Source organism: Erpetoichthys calabaricus, chromosome 5 (genome assembly GCF_900747795.2).
Source record: "Erpetoichthys calabaricus chromosome 5, fErpCal1.3, whole genome shotgun sequence".
NCBI classification, from domain to species: domain Eukaryota; kingdom Metazoa; phylum Chordata; class Cladistia; order Polypteriformes; family Polypteridae; genus Erpetoichthys; species Erpetoichthys calabaricus.
The window spans coordinates 34,981,402-35,002,830 of NC_041398.2; the positions used below are offsets into that span (position 1 = coordinate 34,981,402).

Here is a 21,429-nt window from a genome sequence, read left to right on the forward strand (position 1 = left end):
CATTGAGATTATCCCTCTGCTGTATGTCTGCTCAGACAGAACCTCTACTGTCTGACTCATAGCTGGCCCTGTCTCAAATTACTCTCTTGGCATCTGTTGAAAAAGTTCCAAAAGCCCCAAACTCTGTTGGCAGCCAGGCTAATGGATGTTGGCAGAGACAGAAGCATTTCTGAAGGGATGGAACTGCAAGCACAGCAGTCTCTCGACTGGCCTCCTTCTTGTAGTGATGCTGTAACGAGTACTCCAAATCCCTGATATGAGCCTCAACTCTCTAGCAACTCCTTAGAAAGAGCCTGACAAGTCCAATTTGGGGTCTCTGCAACACTTGTTGCTTTGCTCAGATCTTTTGTAACACCAATGTAAGACTTAGCTGCTGTGGTGTTTCTTGCTGCCAAGTGCCAATGGCTTCTCGCCCTTTGCACTGCTCTTTTTGGTAGCTCACTGTTCTTGAAAGGGCCACTCTCTGTTTCTGCACAAGTTGGATTTCATATGCAAATTTGCAGGCTTGACGCTTGTCCAGGTTCCCCTGGTGACGGCTCTTAACCTGACCATTTGCATGATGGAATTCCGGCTCATTTTGTTGGTAAGTAATTACCAGGCTCATACAACTTATCCGTGCTGTTAGATAATATTTGAAAAGAGATGATGACTCAAGGATATTGCACTTCCATGCCTATGTCTTAATAGCAGTTTCAGGCCAAGTCGCTTGCATGCTCTACATGTCTCCCATCTGTCCTTTATTAAAAAAACAAAAAAAAAAAAAAAAAAAAACTAATGGAGAAATTATTCGTTTTTATTATTCAGTGCCATGAAGTCTGTAAAAAAATTCAAAACTTTATCATACCAAAAACAACTTTATATTTAAAAATCAACAATTGATACAAAAATAATAAAATAAACTATAAGATATCTCAAATGTGCAAACAATTTCCAGCATCAGGCCACTGGAACACAAACATTTTTTAAATGATTTATTTCTTTAAAAGTAGTTCTGTTAGCCCTGAAGTAGAAAGTTTAAAAACAGTACAGTATATTAAATAAAAACACACTGAACAGCATAATAACTGCAGCGCTTCTTTGGCTACAGTTTTCCACATCCAAGATGAGTGTACAGCAGCAGTGAAAGGTCCCAAACAGAGACGGTCCACAACACCTGTCCATACCTGACAAAAATACTGACATGTTAAACAATAATGCAGAGGATTGATGCTCCAACCAAGCTTAGCATGACTGACAAACCAGTCGGAGTCCACACAGCATGAAGCCTCAAAGTCTCAAGACTCAGTGGACATCACTAAAGTCCATCGTGCCACCATAAAGTGAATGTTGTGTGAAGCTGCTTTAGACTTTGAGGCTTGTCATGCCAACATTGTCTTTCATCACGTTGAAAAATAAATATTGTGAGACAGACATACAACAGGCCTATATGGCATCTAATTCTATGATATGTCATCCCCCGAAATAATTCTGTTAGGTATATAGAAGATTTTCAAGTTACGTGATCCTTAGTCCAAGGAGATGATCCTTCACTCCAGTGGCTCTGAGATAGGATACACCAGAGATATCCTCCTCTCTTACAAAATTTCGAAGAGTTTCAGAACTTAGCCGAGCTGCAACAAGCTTGTGATGTCAGTTTCTGAAAAGTTCCTCAGTTCTGCATCAGTAAACTTCATTGGCCAGGACCACCATACTGTTAATGAACAACAACTTCCAATTTCTTAAGATCAAATATTGAATATTCGCTGGTGAGACATTTCAATGGTTGTTTTAGGAGGCTCCACATCAGATACAGTGCATTAGGAAGCACCTGGTGTATGGCCATTGCCTTTCTGAACAAACAAGGATTAAAAGGTGTGTACTCATAAGTCCTGAAGCCATTATGATTTTGAACAGAAATGTTGGCAGCCTCTGCACACATTCCTACGTAAACATCATCAATAGGGAAGAGGTCAACTTGCTTGGAGGCTTGGTGGAGAAGGTGAATGGACTCCCTAGATAGCAGGTAAGCACCTCCTCCAGCATAAGGAGGGTAAGGCTTGCTGGAGAACATGAAACGTGGTATGTAATACTTACTCCACCAGACCCGATTAGGGTAGGTATTTACCAGTGCCTTCCCTACATACAGATTTCTACTGTTACTGTTTTGGAGGGTGAGAAACCTAATAACATTGTCTATATTGACAAAGACATCATCATCCCCCTTTAGGACATACTTCACTGTGGGGGAACACTGCTGTTCAAACCACTTCCAAAACAGGTACTCCTTGAGGGTGACATTATGGAAAGATTCCTCAAAATCCCACTGCAGGATGTCTCCGTGGTCCCGGTTTTCCTCTTGAATGATAGCATCTACGCTTTGGCCTTGAACTACGTCCGGTGCTCTGCCCAAGAGAAAAACTCTCTGCACTTGGAAATTGTCAGTGTTCTGTTGGCGTCCCCAGGTGGTGCGAATAGCTGCTCGCCGATCTGCATGCTGGGATAGGGATTTGATAGCGATCAGAAGGAAAATTGGCTGCTGGTTATTACAGCTATGTGGTCTCAGCAGTATCGAGAAATCCCGAGAATGATGGTAAAGCATAAACCTATGGTGCAAATTTGGGTAGAAGTCGTAAGAAAGGAAAATGACAAAAATGACAAGTATGACGAAAACCCTGAGGAGATTTACTCTCAGCCTTCGGTACTTCTGTCTGCTGAGCTGATCTGTAGAGATAAGAGAGACAGAAAAATGTAAACATTAAACGGGGACTGTAAAGACCTTGCTTCTGCAAGTCTTCTCATTAATATCTTTGAATAATAAAAAAAAAAAGTTCATTTGACTGTCCTCCTAGAAATCTGGGCTCAAGTTGGGATACCACTTTCAGTTACATTCCAAAAAGCCTATTTACCAGTTCACGTAACTCAAGTATATGTAAAGCACATACATGACTCCCCCTTAGGTGTCACAAGATGGGACTTTAAAAGATCCTCCATGTCACCTAGACTCCCATGGAATGTTTGGAATACTACTATGTATGCTCTGGCACATTCCTCACATCTGTTCTTTTGGACTTGCAATCAAACGTTTTATATTCTTTTTTGATTTTCGGAGCATAAGAAGTGTTTTGAAATGAGAGTATCACTCAGTCCACCCTGTTTGCTCAGTTTGGTAGAGGTTAAGCTATAGTATTTATATTTTTTGAATTATTTAAAAGCTATCCCATTACTGCAGGACTCGGTTAGTTGCGAGGAATACTTTGTGGTTGCAATAGTCCATCAGTTTTCCATCAATGATGAGCTTGTGTTTCATTATTTAGATTAAAAAAAAAACACAAATGGTGTGAAGGCAGCACTTTCTAAATAAACAGACATTTGAGAAAAGTGGCTATGCTGGCAAATAAATAATTGCAAATACAAAAGACACCCTCCAAAATATGTAGCAATTAGTTTATGGATTTTCTAATATACTAGACTTGACTAGAAAAATCTGAATCTAGTATTGTGGGATCAAATAATTAAAGACAAGAAATCACTGACCTTGCATGGTTTTAACTTATTGAGATGGTTAGTTAATAGCACAACACTACTGCATTTTAGTGAGATGCAGTCAATCGTCACCCAAGGACGTCAAAAAGTCAATTATTAATAAAGTTTATCTAATCTAATCAGCGCCATTTCTAGGCAGATAATGGACTGCCGGTCACACCAGCAAATTCTGAAACTTACCGTAGCTGTGCTGTATTATACCATAAGAGCCTATAAGACATGTAAGACCTTCTGATTGTTAAGAGACATGTGAAGTGTCCACGGATTATTGCGTGAGAGATTGAAAAGACCAGGAGTTAGTTTTATAAAACTTGCATAAGCACATAAAGGAGCTTGTAATGTGTGTGTACAACTTTACATGCAAACGTCAAGATTCAGAAAAGAGAGCTAGACGGGGGAGACTATTTTTGAGAAACTGGAAAAGGACGACACCCTTGATCAAGTCGGGAAATGCAGCTAAATGACGATTCGCAAGCATAGCACATAATGCTGCTGTTATTATAATGTGTGTTGATGTGACAAACATATTGAACTGTAAAAGTGATGAATACATCAATGATGTACAGATTAAATTTAGTTCCCTTTTAATGCAGTATATTTGCACTGAAGAACCTTTCTGCTTTATCAGTTTATGTCAGCCACTCTGCCATGCCACTGTGCTAGAAGCCATGAATCGACTGGTGAGGCACTACATCCAGTTTTCATATTGTGTGGGCACACATAAACAAAACAGAACATGTCTTTACCAGGCAGTATGGTGGCGCAGTGGTAGTGCTGCTGCCTCGCAGTTAGGAGACCTGGGTTCGCTTCCTGGGTCCTCCCTGCGTGGAGTTTGCATGTTCTCCCCGTGTCTGCGTGGGTTTCCTCCCACAGTCCAAAGGCATGCAGGTTAGGTGCATTGGCAATCCTAAATTGTCCCTAGTGTGTGCTTGTTGTGTGCGCCCTGCGGCGGGCGGGTGCCCTGTGTTGGCTAGGATTGGCTCCAGCAGACCCCCATGACCCTGCAGTTAGGATATAATGGGTGGATTGATGTCTTTACCAACACAAAAAGGTAACTAGTGCCTGGTTCTCCTAACGTAATAAGAGTCCTTTATTGCTCTCATTGCAATAAGGGCACCTAGTGAGAAGGAATCTGCTTTTCTAAACCATAAGCAGTGATATTCCATATATTATATTATAATCCACATATTATGCACAACATATCTGTGATGCCAAGATGAGATTGACAAACATCGTGGCTCAGTGGCCAGGGTCAGCCTGTGATTCATTCATTTTGAAACAAAGCAGCTTTGGCAGACATAATGGTGACTGGCTTGTTGGTAAGGTCACTGGCTGAACCCTCAGTTTTTCATATGGCCTGTACGGTTTATTATAACTGCGATCACATCATTACATGGTTTTGAATCCTCAAAAATTTAATTTTAATATTTAATTTTTCTCAGATCATTACAGATATTTTTGGTGATTCATTTAAAATATTTTTTATTTTTTTCTTCTTGGTTTTACAGTCAATTTTTTTTCGTTATATCCTTGCATGAAATATTTTAATTTCAATGAAAAATACATTTTTATTTTGGCATTGCTTTTTAATGTGTTTTGTTATAGCTCTAGCTGTAAAATAAACCTTATGAAATATGTATGAGGTGATAGTTTGAAACACAGTAAAATGAATTTCAGATGTAAGGAATAATTGCTTAGTTAAGATATTGAGAAATGTATATTTCTTCAGTTATACAAAATATACAAATTTATTTGCTAACCACTGATTTAACTTCACAAATATAATCAGTTCTATAATTGTAGCGTTTTTTATTAATTTCTGTTATACCCTCAAAACTCCTAAATAACCAGACAGAAATTGTGCATTGTGGCTAGGTGTGCTTGGACAGGCCTCATCTGCATCTCAGTGTTGATGGACTTTTTGTGTTTAGAAAGCCTTCAGTGTTAGTTACAGGTAAGCATTACACACGTCACTTCAGGTGCCTGTGTCAGATTTGACAACATTACTGATGGCCAAATAAACTTTGTGACTTGATAGAAAACACAACAGATGGAGTAGTTCCCACTTCATATTAGCGAGAAAATCTTGACACCTATTAACAATTTAGCCATTTCCACCAAAAGTACATCTATTCTTTCTTTTATTAAACATGCAACATAAATCAATAGATCTTCAATCCCCTACTTTTCAGATAAAGTAAAAATATTACCAACTAAATGTTTCAAATAAGAATTTCATGTGGAGGTCTTCTCCATCTGACAAACCTCAAGTTCGTTGTCCTTGTAGCTCCATGCCTGCCAAAAGCACTCCAGCTTTGTAAAGGTGTAAGGAAAAGTCATTTTATTCAGCAAACTCTCAAAACATGGGCCTCAAATTGCAACAGCACAACATAATGAACCCCATGTTCAAGGTTCATCGTGGGTATTTACTTGATCAAGGGTTCAAAAGCACAGTCCATATTATTAGGATTCATCTGTTTACATTTAATTTAACTGAGAGTCACAGGCACTGAGCCTGCCCAGCCATCACTGGAGGTAACAAGGTCTCCTGAATCGGAAGTCGGTCAGCGTCACAAACAGCCACACACAAACACTCCTGGCAGGCCACTCATCCATACCAAATGGCACTTGCTCCCTGGGATGTGTTCTTTATAGAAATTCAGGACATACTTGTGTGGTACAGCGGGTCCACGGCTTCAAAAAAATCAAAAAAATAGGGCCAGATTTAAATCCATAAAGCTGTGTCACTCTCCATGGGCACCTTTGCACGGCCGTGGGGAGTTAATGAGGTAGTTGGGGCGAATCGCAACTGCACGTGCGGGTGCGATCGTTTTCAATTGCTTCATTGGCTTCCTGCGGCGTGTGATTAATTTGCTGCGCCCATGGAGACAAATGTATGTATATATATATATATATATATATATATATATATATATATATATATATATATACGGGTCAGCACAAGGAAAGTGGTGATGAATCAAAGAAGAGGAAAAAGATGGAAAGGAAAGACAGGTTAAAAGATGTGAAAGGCAGTCATGGCGATGATCTGGCCACCTGGAAGGAGGAGGCAGTATGAGCTGGGGCCCAGCAAAGGAGCGTTGGCTGTTGCACTCTAGGAGCCAGTTCGCCCCACTGGATATTCGGGTGGAGTGTTGTGAGCAAGGCAGGTGCCCTCCCTAGGCTTCCGACGTGCGACCAAGTGAGCGCAAAGGAAGAAGGGAGGAGAGCCGACCTCGGACGGTTTGGCTGCGATGTCTGGAGGCAGCCAAGACGGGGGTCGGCAGAAAGGAGCTCATGGCTGCAGAATCTTCGCCGACTATGCGAGCAATGGGTGAGCCGGGGAGAAAGAGAAGGAGGTGGGCAGAGATCGGGAGGAGTTAGACTGCATTTTAACCTGATTTTTAATGGATTTATTTATTGATTTTTATTTCCACTTTTCACTGGATTTTTATGGATTTATTTATGTACTGTTTTTAGAACTATGCACAAAGGACACCTTTTTGGCTTTGCTTTTGTTTCATTTCATATACTTTTTATAGAGAGAAAAACAGAGAAACCATTCTTGTATGAATGTAAGTATGTCTGTCTCCCATTCTGAATAAGCCATCTTATCATCAGATGTTGCTCAAATGAATACCTAAGTAGAGCAGGTGGCAGTCACATGTGTACTTTTTCAAGTTAATTCTGAATGTTTTTAACATTATGCTCCAATGCATTATACAAATTTCCTAACAGAACCTGTCATAACCCACTAACAGTCTTTGATATTTATCATTAAATAAAGGATGCTGGCACAGGTAGTACATTCAGATGTTTTGCTACACATGTAGGGGCTTTTAAGTGCAGTAGAAGTGCAGAATTGGAGTAAGGCCTCCATGGCTACCTCTCTGTCTGACTGCAAGGCATCACCTCTTGCTACTGAAATAATTCTACCAGAACCTGTGCAAACATTTAATCAGCATTCCTCTGTCTCATGAGTATTATAGTGAGAGAAAATTACAGAATTATAAAAAGTCAAATTACACAACTACTAGACAGAGGAATTAAAACAATGGACTAAAGATACATATTGCAAATTAAAAATGAATACAGAAATTTTAAAAATCAGTTATAAAGAAGCAGCATGTATCACACAGATCAATGTGAATTGAATAGCAATATGAAATTCTGTTATTAACATTTTTTGCATCAAATGTTGAACGGTTAGTTTACAAGAAAATTAAATTTAAGAAAAAGCTCACTTTTTATGTTACAAAAGTGCCAGTTTTGTTACAAAAATAGCCTTTATAGCACATTACAAAAGTGCCTGACTTGTGTTAGAAAAGTTCCCTAAAAGTTATAAAACTTCCCTACAGTTCCAAATGTGCCCTTTTTCGGATACAAAAAGGCCCTAATATCTGTCTGTCTATTATACAGTGCCTTACCTCTCTATCTGTCTATGTATTATATAGTTCCTTATCTATCCATCCATCTCTCTATCTTTTATATAGTGATTTATTGATCCATCCATCTCTCTCTATCAATCTATGTATCTATCCATCTATTTAAAGAGTCCTGTAGTCCTCTTAAAAGTGTGTTGTCATGTAATTAATTCCATTGAATAGCACCTTCGTGGTGGTGTTGTTTAGAAGAAATGTCAGGGAGGTGCTGACAAGGAGAATGTTTTGTGGTTCGTGGAGTGGGACAGGGGACTAGCCAACCGTAGGTAGGTAGGTAGGTAGGTAGATAGATAGATAGATAGATAGATAGATAGATAGATAGATAGATAGATAGATAGATAGATAGATAGATAGATAGATAGATAGATAGATAGATAGATAGATAGATAGATAGATAGATAGATAAATTATCTATCTATCTATCTATCTATCTATCTATCTATCTATCTGTCTAAAGGGGAAATACAGAGGCTCTTTAAATTTATACATAAACAGGTAGATAAGCAAGTAAAAAAATAAATATACACACACACTTTGGTTTGACCACACCCCAGAATGACTTATAAGGAAGACATTTTTATTAAAAACAAAAGAAAACTTCTGAGTTGGCAGTCCCAGTCCCAGTTAGGCATTTTGCAGACGTATTGCGGTTGGTATAAAGAAGACCCCAGTGGTGTTGCTTGACACTTTTCTAGATGAATAATTCATTAGCTGAAAGTCCGTAGTGTTACCGTGTGAGAGAGAGGATGTGCAGCATTATTCATAATGACACTAAGTTTTGTTTTAATTTTCTACTGTTTGAAGACCTCCTTTGGGGGTTTGGGGGTTCCAGATTGCATCCCATAACTGAGCCTGCCCTTTTAATTAGCCTGTTAATTTTGTGGGTCTCTCTTGGAGTGATGTTAAAGCCCAACACACCACAGCACAGAAAATTGTACTGGACATCACAGATGTGAAGGATTTCACTTCCCACATTAAAGGAAAACAGTCTCCTGAGGAAAGTAAAGCCTGTTCTGTCCTTTCTTGCATAGTTCCTCTTTGTGGACCCCCAAATAATTATAGGAGTGGACCACCTCTACATCCACTCCCTGAATAGTGACTGGACATTGACGGTCTTTGGTGCAGCAAAAGCTAATAACCAATTCCTTGGTTTTGCTGATGTTAAGATGCAGATAATTCTCTTTGTACCTAACAAGAAACAAAGTTCTCCACTTGAGAAGGGGATAATTCTAGAAGTGCTAGACTCTGCAATATGAAGGAGACTTGCATTGAGTACACATTATGTCTGATACACTTGCAGCTCCTAGGTGGCTTTATAGTCGTTTATGCTGGAGGTGGGATACAGTGTTTGAGACACTGACTGGTACAGTTTTAAATTCCAACCAAACTCAAAAACTGAGAGTCCTGTTTCTATGAAAGGAGCTCTTGCATAGTTGGACTGCTGACTTATCTATTCCCAAGCTGAAAGTAACCTGGAAGTGTGACTTTTTACTTTTATATGAATATTATTGCAGATTTATGGCACATTTCTCTCTTCTGGTTAAGTCTAGAACATTTGAAAACATGTGATGAAAACTAGCCATTCAGCCTAACAAGATCCTCCATCCTGTTCATCTAGATTGTCTAAAGTAACATCAAGTCTAGTTTTAAAATTCCCTGAAGTCCTACTGTCTAACACACTACTTAGTCACTTTGTCCATATATCTACCGTGTGGTTCTTTTTTTGTGTGTAGAAAAACTTCCTCATGTTTGTGTGAAATTTACCCAACAAGTTTCCAACTGTGTCCCCATGTTCTTGATGAGCTCCTTTTTAAGTAACAGTCTCGATCCATTGTACTAATTCCCTTCATAATATTAAACGTGTTGATCACATCTCCTCTTAATCTCCATTTTCTTAAACCAAAAAGGCTCAGCTCCTTTAGTCTCTCCTCATGGTTCATACTTCTCAGTCCCAGAATCAGCCTAGTTTCTCTACTCTGGATGTTCTCTAGAACTGCTACATAATTTTGTAATAAGATGACCAAAAATGCACACAGCACTCTGGATGAGGATTCATCAGTTTGTTATATAACTTGATCTTAACTTCCCAAGTATATCATTTACATTATAAAATGGATTATTTAAAGAACTGACTTTCTGATCAATAGATACCGGTATGAAGGAAGAGCGTCAACACACCTTGCTAGGCTTCCGAGACTTTTCCCTGCCTTAGGGGGTGTAGCCATTCTGTGGCACCTGTTAAGAGTGGGGTGCTAGGAGAAAGCTCAGCCTGGGAGATCTGATTTCACTCTGCAAAGTTATGAAAAAGATTCTTTGCATTTTTTTAAGCTGAAGTCTGTTGGTTCATAATTGAGAAGTGGTGCTTGGCTAGCCTAAAACCCAGGAGCAATGTAGAAATCCTTTAATGTGTGGCAGCCCTTTGACAACACAGTTCTTAATCAGCACCCCCCCAACTGACTAGCTGATCTTTCTAAGTGCTTTGTTAACCTCTGATCACCCAATTATTCCAGATCCTCCTTGTACTGTGTTTTATTTAAGTGCTACATCCACAAATTGTAATACACTGCACTCCATCCATCCTTCCATGTTCTTAATTGGCTTAAACCAAATGCAGCATTGTGGGAAGCCAAAGCCTATCCATACTCCACTGGTGCAAGGGAAGTCCTGAATGGGATAAAAAAATTAATTACAGAGCACATTCACTCAAAAGGCCAGTTTAGAGGTGCCAGTCACCCTAATGGGATGTAAGAGTGAAACCTGTAGACAAAACCTTACACAAATAGGAAATTCAAAATGAGAATGACTCCCATCAGGGTTATTTATGTGACTTGATGTGACAGCTGAGAAGCCCAGTTTCTGAGCCATCAATCTTGGTACAGTGCAGGGCAGGAGGTTGAGACGGTGACTGGATTGGAATCCAAATGCTGCCTCCTAGGGTAAGGTAATAAGCAAAATATTGTGCCTCCTTCTTAAATGATTAAAAAAAGAGAGAGAGGGAAGAAATTAAAGAGCCAACTGGGAGAAACTAATGCAGAATGTGCAAACAACTGTAATTTGCAGTAAATCACTTCAGATAAAATTGTTCAATTATTCAGCAGAACAAATGCATGAAGGTGCCAAAGTAGCATGATGCCGGTTGATGGTGTAGACGTCTGCATCCTTCCTTACCCACGGCCCCTGGAGAGGACTCGCCTCACTTATAGCATCAGGGCAGCTCTGAGTAATGAAGAATAGGCAAAAGCCATGCAGACATTCAGGCTGATTGACGTCCTCTTAAAATCTTTCTGGGTTCTGGTTTGTCTCAGCAGTATGCAAACTTGGATATTTTAACAGACTAAATGCAGCCTTTTGATCTTCAGTAACAAATATATAAACATTTTATAGACCAAAAAAAGATTAATTTCCCATATAGGCTGTTAGAGAAAAGAAAGAAAAAAAAATACTCCTCAAGAAGGAATGTCCCTTGCGGCATGGATGAGCTGCTGATTTATAACCTGCTCTCTCCCACGGCCCTCCAGTTTTCCTGCCCTCCCCTGTAACTGAAGACATGGAATGCATAATAGATTCTTAACTGTTCAAATGGCTTTGTGCCCAAACACTAAAAATTAAACAAAGGTTTAAAATGACACTCCATAAAAGAACGGACCCTTAACCGCAGACAGCCCACTAATCGTGTAAGTTAGTTCAAGGACAGAACTTGCTTCAGAAAACTTAGCTGTTTTAAAACTTGCACAATAAACACACAGCACTTTGGTCAGTGGCTGTTGTATGTAAAGTGCTTTATAAATAAAGTTGACTTGACAAAATAATCAGAAACCGCCCTAAGCAAACTTGGGGAACATTAACAAAAGAGAAAAGCGATAAAACCTTTTCAGTGCTCAATTTCTTTAGGTTATGCGTATAGGGTATGCTACAATTCTCTTTTGTAGTAATGGTCAAAAGTGACCATTGTAATGAAAAGTTTGCAGGAGGACCTCAGTTTCTTCACCCCATGAAATATGCATTACAGGCTCATTTCATGCAAAAGACCACAGATTTCTGTAGTCCCAGGACAGCCCTGCAGTGTGCACACAAGCCCCTGACAGACAGAGTTGGTCACCGACTCTTCTCAGGTGACACAGACACGTTTAACTATAACATGCAGGGCCAGCGTGAGGGGTGAGCCGTCACCTCATGGGGCACTTTGTTAAGGGCAGCATTTTCACACAACAGTATTTTTTAACATTACTAATTAAAATTAGAAAAAGTTAATTATGTACCTTAAGAATAACATACACATCCAGATCCTTATGTATACTATATGGCCAAAAGTTTGTGGACACCTGAGCATCACATCTATATCAGCTTGCTAGATATGCTGGAGGTTTTTGCGGTTACATCTCACAAGCCGTTTCTAATTCTGGAAATGCACTTGCCTCATTTGAATATCTGGTTTTTAAACTATGCGGCCCATCTCCTGGTGTGTTTTGTTTTACTATATGGCTCTCCAAGCTCTGCTGCTTGCTGTAACCACACTATCTCAGATGCTTGCCACCTATGATTTCATTGTTTGGGGATTTTAAGATTCAAATCGATTCTCATGATTGCATTTTAAAGTATATTTCTATCCATGTTTGAGTGTTCTGATGTTGTGAAACTGGTTCAATGTTTCCAATCATGCCTAAGGTCATATTTTAATTGTAGTCCTGACTGTAGAGCAAGGCCAATGAATTTGATTATTTTTGTTTAGACATGTTAAATCATATTAAAATGAAATGAAGGAGCCGAGCAACCTAAGACAGGGATAATTTCCAATCTACTTACTGCACAAACTTATTATACCTTACTATCGTTCATCTTCATTCAGAATGGATGAATAGTAACTTTCTCAAGCTAAATAAAGAAAAGACTGAAATCTTAGTGATTGGCAATAATGAATACAATGAGGCTATTAGAAATAAACTGGATACATTAGGATTAAAAGTCAAGACGGAGGTAAAAAGCTTAGGGGTAACTGTTGACTGTAATCTGAATTTTAAATCGCATATTAATCAGATCACTAGGACTAGCAAAAGTTAGACCTCTCATATCATTGAAAGATGCTGAGAAATTAGTTCATGCGTTTGTTTTCAGTCGAGTAGGTAACTGTAACGCAGTCCTCTCAGGAATACCCAAAATAGACATAAATCGTTTGCAACTAGTGCAGAATGCAGCTGCTAGAATCCTAACTAGGAAAAGAAAATCTGAGCACATTTCTCCAGTTTTGATGTCACTACATTGGTTACCTGTGTCATTCAGGATTGACTTTAAAATTCTGCTTATGGTTTATAAAGCCTTAAATAATCTCGCCCCATCTTATATATCGGGATGTCTGACATCTTATATTCCAAATCATAATCTCAGATCCTCAAAGGAGCGTCTCCTTAGAATTTCAAAAGCAAAACTTAAAAGAAGTGGTGAGGCGGCCTTCTGCTGTTATGCACCTAAAATCTGGAATATCCTACCAATAGGAATTTGCCAGGCTAATACAGTGGAGCACTTCAAAAAACTGCTGAAAACACATTTTAACATGGCCTTCTCATAACTTCACTGTAATTTAATCCTGATACTCTGTATATCCAATTCATTATAATAACTATCCATGGTAGCTCTAAAATCTGTACTAAGCCCTAATCTCTTCTGTTTCTTTTTTCTGTGTCCTTTTGGTGGTGGCTTTCGCCACCACCATCTACTCAAAGCACCATGATGTTCCAACAGTGAAGAATTAAAAGCCAGAAGTCTGCATATCCATCATCATCATCAAGTCCTTACGTGAGAACACTAGACACAAGAGGACTATTTCATTTATGTTAGGTAGAATGCCCAGAGGGGACTGGGCGGTCTCATGGCCTGGAACCCCTGCAGATTTTATTTTTTTTCTCCAGCTGTCTGGAGTTTTTTTTTTGTTTTGTTTTTTCAGTCCACCCCGGCCATCAGACCTTACTCTTTTTTTTTTTTTTTATGTTAACTAATATTGTCTTATTTTAATTTCTTATGTGGTTATATTTTTTTTCTTCATTATATAAAGCACTTTGAGCTACTTTTTTGTATGAAAATGTGCTATACAAATAAATATTATTTTTATTATTATTATTATCTTGCATATTCTAGCTCTGCCTAAATCATGTTAATTTTGCTCATTTTACTCCTTGGTATAGTCAGAAGGTACACAACATGAAAACTCAGGTAAAAACTGGCTTTGAGAGGACACTGACGAGAGGCACCAATCTCCGCAAGAACTACCAATATCTTAGAAATGATTGCATCTAGTAATATACAAAATAAAACATTTATGTTCCTATGTAACTAATTTACACAAGCCATGATAATTCAGCAGCTTTTCCTGTCTTGAATTTTATTTGACATTTTTGCACTTCTTTCATTCCAAATTAACTCCCCCATTCTCATTTATATAGGAGTCAAGCTTCGGGAATGTCAGTAAATTCATGAATCATTTTGTTATACGTTATGTCTGTTAATAAGTATTTTGCTAAATGGTAAGCTAAGCAAAGTTCAGTTTTTACAGATTCTTTGTCTGCATTACCAGTAAAGCAGGTCTTCCTGTAAATTATTCTTTTATTGTGAATACAGTTAGCAGTTTCACTATCTTTAGGACTTTTACTGTTGGTTTTAAAAAGTTGACCTTAACCCTGAATTATTGGCCAATTTGTCATCTTTCCTTTTTTTATTTAAAGTCCTGGAATGTGTCATGGCTGGAAAGCTGCAGGCTCACTTGCATTTAAAATGAGGTTTTAGAAACGCTCCAGTCTGGCTTTTGCTCTGGTCATTGCACTGAGGTAGCCCTGGTAAAAGTGGCTAATGATCTGCTGATGGCTGCTTGTACTATTAAACCTCAGTGCTGTCTTTGAACACTTTATCATGCTGTAGTGCTTAAGTGCCTGCACTGTTCTAGACTGATTTGGTTCCTTTTTAAGTGGACAGGCAGCAGTTATTAAGGGAACGCAGGTTGGTCAAAACTAAGTTTTAGAAGTCAGATGGGTCAGGAGATGAAGCAGAGAAACATTTGAAGCAAGAAAAAAAAAAATGGTCAAAAAAACCAGGCAAATATCAGTAGCCAAAAAGAATGTAAGCAGCCAAACCCCAAAAATCTAAGATAACCAAGAGAGTTCCCTAATTAAACAAAATGACGGTGAATGAAAGGTTTTTGGTTTAATTATCCATAAACTTCGACGGTGAATATTGTGCCAGGATGGTACATGTGACCCACCATACCCACATAACCAGCAACAGGCATCATAATTATAAACCATTGGCTCTCACCTAGTGGTATGATCTGCAAAGAATTACTAGGTGGAATGTGAAGGAGCACACAGTAAAAGTAAAAAGTAAAAGTCAAGAGTTAGAGAAGCTGCTGCAGTTGCAGTTACACCTCAAGAAGCCCTTCTGCTTAGAAGGCTGTGAGGATTTCCTCTTAAGGGACTGGAAATGATGCGGCCTCTGAAGCCATGGTAGACAGTGAAAAAGCTACCACTGGTCAGGAGAAGGGGGAAGAAGGTGTCTCAAGCTTGTGTCATTTGACTGTACACAGGGATTTCTTGGAAATCATTTTATTTATTTAACATTTCAACCTGTTTTGCTGTGTGGGGTGACCCTATTTCCCCCCCTTTATACTCTTTATTATGTAGACTTTACCAAAATGCATCAAATCCCATACAATTACGACTCTGGTCAGGTACTGCACTTTCTCCTCCTTTCCCTTCTTTATTTATAACCTCAGGAAATTTGAGAGTCGAAGAACAGTCAGAAGAAAGAACTCAACATTTAATAAATTATGTACTATAGGCAATATGTCCAAAATAATAAGTAAAATAAAATAACTGACACAAAAATACCAGCCTAAGTAGCAGTGTGTCCATTGGCGGCTCTCAGCTTATTATTAGTCTGGCTTGGTTTTTGCTATCACATGGCCTTTGAATGGAGTATTGAAACAGGCCGTATGCCTGTCAGTATAGCTGTCAAGATAGAGTTGTTTCATCATAGAGAAACCACAAGACTGAGAGGTGGTCTTCTCTTCATGGCAAGATGGTGAGAGAGAGAGAGAGAGAGAGAGAGAGAGACCAACTTATACCATTCTTATCTCAAATCATGAACCAATGGGGCATCAGGGTACAGAATGGTCTCCAATTCAAGATCAATTGTAAACAGCCCATATTTCAGACCAATGAGTGCACAAACTGCCTTTTCCTCCCACCTCTGTAGATTGTCTTTATAGAACGTCCTGCACAGAATCACCCTTGGCAAATGGTGCGAGGCATGCCCTAACCCACTGCAATAAACTACATCTCCACAGCAGCACTTAAGAAAATGGAATAGCCCTCCTAAAGCTTTGTGGGAAGGACACTACTAAAATGACATATTACAAACAATTATCAAACTATTAAATATGAATCTCCATAATACAACCAAAAAAAGCATGTTTGGAGTGTTGCACTGCATATGACTGGGCACTGAATATCTGGATTATGCAACACAAGTAATTTGAGATTTTGTCATGGATGTTTGGATATGTTTGCTCTTGTCCCCATTATATCTGGAATTCCTTTGTCTCTACTCTCCATGAAAACATGAGATTAAACTTTTTTTTTCCAGCCATCACTATAAACAACATACTTGACCTTGAACTAAAGCCATAAGTAAATTCAAAGCATTTCTTCCCCCTCCTTATTTTGATCACAATTCAAAAGTAACTACAGGGCTAGAATTCTCCAATTGCTTAAAATTACAATTACAGAAGGATGTGACAGCAATAGAATAAACCATGCAGAATGTTTAAGTCAAAATAACCTTTAATTATTAATACTTTTATCTATTTGTGGAATTGGTTAGAAGCAAAAAAATAACCGATTCGTTTCTTCTTTGAGAGTGGAATGATGCAACTAGTGCGGTCAGTTCCCATTACTTGAATGTGTAGTGTGACGCACATGATTTGAGTTGAAATGATGGCCATATTAATCACCTTTTACTATAACACCAGAAATAGATGGCCCTGATAAATGAATGTAGGCTTCTCATTTGTCTTCTGATTGTAAGGAACATGGGTACAGTTGTACATTCAACCATCTTATAGCTAACTTATCCAGTTGTGGACCATTGGGAGCCAAGCGGAGCAGAGCGGGGTGCCTGTCTTGGTTGGTCCAGGGGCGAGGCAGGTGGTGTTGGATGTTGCAGCACCCTTGCATGCATCCATCTAAAACAGTGACTGGAGTGTTGTGGATCTTAAACTTTATATTTTATTTTTTGCCCACACAAAAAAAGATTAATTTAATTTTACAAGGACAGTTAACATCAAAGTATCCTATTTTCCTGAATCGTATCACCTTAAAAACATCAGTTTAGACGTTTTTGCTTTGGGCTGTATTAATATTTTATTACTTGGAAACAGAACTTTGACAGCAAGCCAATCAAAAGTGTGTAACATCCCAAGTCACAAAGCACAAATCACAACGCCCATGTCACAATGAAGCCCCATATCCCACTTGACGAAGACGGGGAATTTTAATATAAACATAACTTGTCTGGAGAAATAGAGAAGACGTCAAGAGAGGTAGAGAGACAAGCAACTATTTCATCCGATCGTCAGCTAAAGCACCAATATTGATTTCTAGATGAAAAGCAGCCCATGCACATTCATCTTTGACATCTTTTAACTCTTTGTAAGCGTTTTCTGCATATAAAACTATATATATCCAGACTTTGCTATCTACATTTTTTTTTATACTTTCCTCTACCAGTATTATTGTTCTTTAATAAACACCAAGTTGCTTTTAACTTTCTATCTAGAGTGATTGAAGTAATAAGGTTAATATTTAGAGCACCTGAAGAGGTACAGAAGTGCCAAACTGTGAGGTATACCGACTGAGGACAAAGAGCTCTGTCCAATAATGAACAGTGCATTAAAGTAAGACATCAGTGGTTGATAAATAGCCTATAGCCAAGAGATTTTTTTGTATGTTTGAATATATTCTTCGAGACCAAAAGTAATACAGTGGAACCTCGGGTCACGACTGTAATTTGTTCCAAAACTCTGTTTGCAACCCGATTTGGTTGTGACCCGAAGTAATTTCCCCCAAAGGATTGTACTGTATGTAAATACAATTAATCCGTACAGGACCGTACAAGCTGTATGTAAATATAATTTTATTTAAAGATTTTTAAGCACAAAAGTAGTTAATTATACCATAGAATGCACAGTGTAATAGTAAACTAAATGTAAAAACATTGAATAACACCGAAAAAACCTTGAACAGAGAAAACTAACACTGCAAGATTTCACGCTTAGCCTTACAAACCGCTCGCTGTAAACACTTTTTTTTTTTTTTTTTAAATGAGTTTTAAGCACAGGGAAAAAAACATTTGAAAAATCCTTAATTTATACAAAAACTAACCATAAACAACCAAGAAAACTAACCTTGCATGAGTCGAGTTCTGGCATGAAGGAAGTGAGGAGGAACTGGGTGGAGAGGAGATTACAGTTTTGAGGTAAAGTCTGTGACGATGCGGGTTAGCTGCATGCTCCCATCTCGCTTCCGGGAGCCCTTAAACCCGTCACCGTCGGTAATGTTACCGATGAGCACGACAGTGAGGCACTACAATGGAGCAAGGGGATGGTGCAAAAAGTGCCAAGTGCTTTTATTAAAATCAACAAAACAACAATCAAAAACAAAGTCCAAATTAAATAAAGTGCAGTGCTTTCAGAATCCTTCAATAAATAAATAATCCCATAAAAACAGAAGTGAAGTGAAGGTTAAAATCCGATAGAAAAAAGTCTTCATTAAATACGAAGTTAAAACAATGCTGGAAGCAGTCTCTTTAAAAACAAGCCCTGTGCGTTCTTTAACTGGTGACCCCTGCTGCCTTCTCGGCCTTACGCGGCCAGCCGTCCTTCTTCTGGTCACTCCAGCTCCTTGATCGCTCAGCTGGAGCGAATGCTTCTTTCTGCCCCACCGACTGTCAGCCAAACACCCCTGCTTGGGCTCACTGTCCAGCTGCCTGCCTGCACCGGTTTACACCGGTTCTTTCCACACTGCTTCCTGCTTACTTCCTCACTCCGCAACCTCCGTCTTTCTTTTCTTTTTCCTCCCTTTAGCCACTTCATGCTTCTATTTATGAAGAGGACGTGGCAGCTGTAGCGCGGCGATTATTTATTTAAAACTGGCCTCTTGACATGAGCTGGGGACCCGCTATACCACAAAGTACCTCTGCGTGATGCGGTGCAGATCTAATTATGCAGATCCAGATCATCTGGATGACTTCGATTTATGCGGGGACAATTCCAGTTTGACACAAAGATGATTCTTCATGTCGTCAATTCACACACTTCTCGATGGTCCGGAATTTTTTGGGTGATTTTCTATGTAATAAACTTGATAAGTTACAGCGTAATGAAAATTGCATAATTAGATCTGGACCACCCTATACTGTACAGGGAGAGACTAAACACACGCGTAAATCACTGCCGCGTACGAACCGGAAGGGAAACGAAATAGAGCACAAAGAGTTCACAGCGAATGCACAGGGGGAGACTGAACACGTGCGGAAATCATTGGCGCGTACGAACCGGAAGGGATGGGAAACTGGCTTGATCGTCACCCGAGTGTGTGGTCATTAACAGATGCAAAAGTTTGGCGAACTTTTTGGTCGTAACCCGATTTGTACATGTTCAGAGACATTCGTGACCCGAGGTTCCACTGTATTTAGGTCTGAGATACAGTATATCAAAGACATTGTAGGTTGTTCGTGTCAATGATAAGTAAATCTCTTGAAGTACTAGGGAGTTTATATATATATATATATATATATATATTATATATCCTGGTGAGTACACTTATCCCTGAAGAAAATACGTAAAGGGTAAGTAGAGAGGAATACCACAATAATACAGCGACAAAACCAGTTAATCTACTGTATATGACCATTCCAAAATAAGTTAGTTAAGGGGAAAATTTAAATAAATCTTATTACCAAGTAATAAAAATGGCTATTTCATAAGTTGTCAGTTCCTATGTAAAGGACAAATAAAACCTTGGTGATATATAAAACAACGTTCCCCAAAACAGTTCCCTTTAAAAACCATTTCAACATACTGTTAAAAAAACTGAAAAAAAAAAAAAAAGATAAATTTCATAAAGTTAAAATTAGTAAACTAAAATATCTCTAATTTTTCAAATTACAGTAATCCCTCGCTATATCGTGCTTCCACTTTCGCGGCTTCACTCTATCGCGGATTTTATATGTAAGCATATTTAAATATATATCGCAGATTTTTTGCTGGTTTGTGGGTTTCAGTGGACAATGGGTCTTTTAATTTATGGTACATGCTTCCTCAGTTGGTTTGCCCAGTTGATTTCATACAAGGGACGCTATTGGCAGATGGCTGAGAAGCTACCCAATCAAAGCATGTATTACGTATTAAATAAAACTCCTCAAATATATTGTGAGCAGGGGGGCTATTCGCACCCCTAGAGGATATGGACACTTGTCTAAAAAATGATGAAAGACTACCTTCACATTGCTCCCTTCCTTGCTGGGCTTACTTGTGGCTGCTTTTTTGCCCGATATGCTTTCCGCACGGTGTGTCGCATACTTAAAAGCCCAAATAGCACCTATTGTTTTTTGATTGTTTGCTTTTCTCTCTCTCTCTCTCTCTCTGACATTCTCTGCTCCTGACGTGCACTCCTTTGAAGAGGAAGATATGGTTGCATTCTTTTAATTTTTAGATGGAACTGTCATCTCTGTCTTGTCATTGAGCACGTTTAAAATTTTGAAAAAGAGACAAATGTTTGTTTGCAGTGTTTGAATAACGTTCCTGTCTCTCTACAACCTCCTGTGTTTCTGTGCAAATCTGTGACCCAAGCGTGACAATATATAAATAACCATATAAGCATATGGTTTTTACTTCGTGGATTTTCACCTTTCGTGGGGTGCTCTGGAACACAACCCCCGTGATGGAGGAGGGATCACTGTAATTAAACTAATACCATAAAATAAAAACAGAATACTGAATTGCTGAAAATGCTGAAAATGTGCTGTTTGCCGATTCATTTGTTTTTGAAAAGAAAGAAATGTATCATTAATAAAACCACTAAATTGTGCCAAATAAGGTGAATGCACAAAATGACACTTATTTGGATGGTTAGACAGAAAATGGGGTACAGCCTCCAATTATGAGTAATTATTGATGTCCAGTTCAGTGGCAAATTCTGGATTAACGCACAGGCAGAAGCAATAAGAAAGTCTGATCAGTACGTAATGCAAGGGAGCTTGAAAACAACAAAATAAAGGCTGTTTTACAGGGATTCTGAAATAACAATACAGTAATCCCTCGCTATATCGTGCTTCGCCTTTCGCGGCTTCAATCCATCGCGGATTTTATATGTAAGCATATTTAAATATATATCGCGGATTTTTCGCTGCTTCGCGGGTTTCT

General features: G+C 38.8%; 1 protein-coding gene across 1 annotated transcript in view; it reads right to left on the reverse strand.

Moving 5' to 3' along the window:
- Window positions 1–750: 750 nt before the first annotated feature.
- The window catches only part of LOC114651619 (N-acetyllactosaminide beta-1,3-N-acetylglucosaminyltransferase 3-like), a 48,948-nt gene continuing 28,269 nt past the window's right edge, over window positions 751–21,429 (reverse strand). The window contains exon 2 of the mRNA XM_028801439.2: window positions 751–2,700. Coding sequence (XP_028657272.1) covers window positions 1,694–2,700 — 1,007 coding nt within the window. The 3' untranslated portion in view covers window positions 751–1,693. The remainder of the gene's footprint in view (window positions 2,701–21,429) is intronic.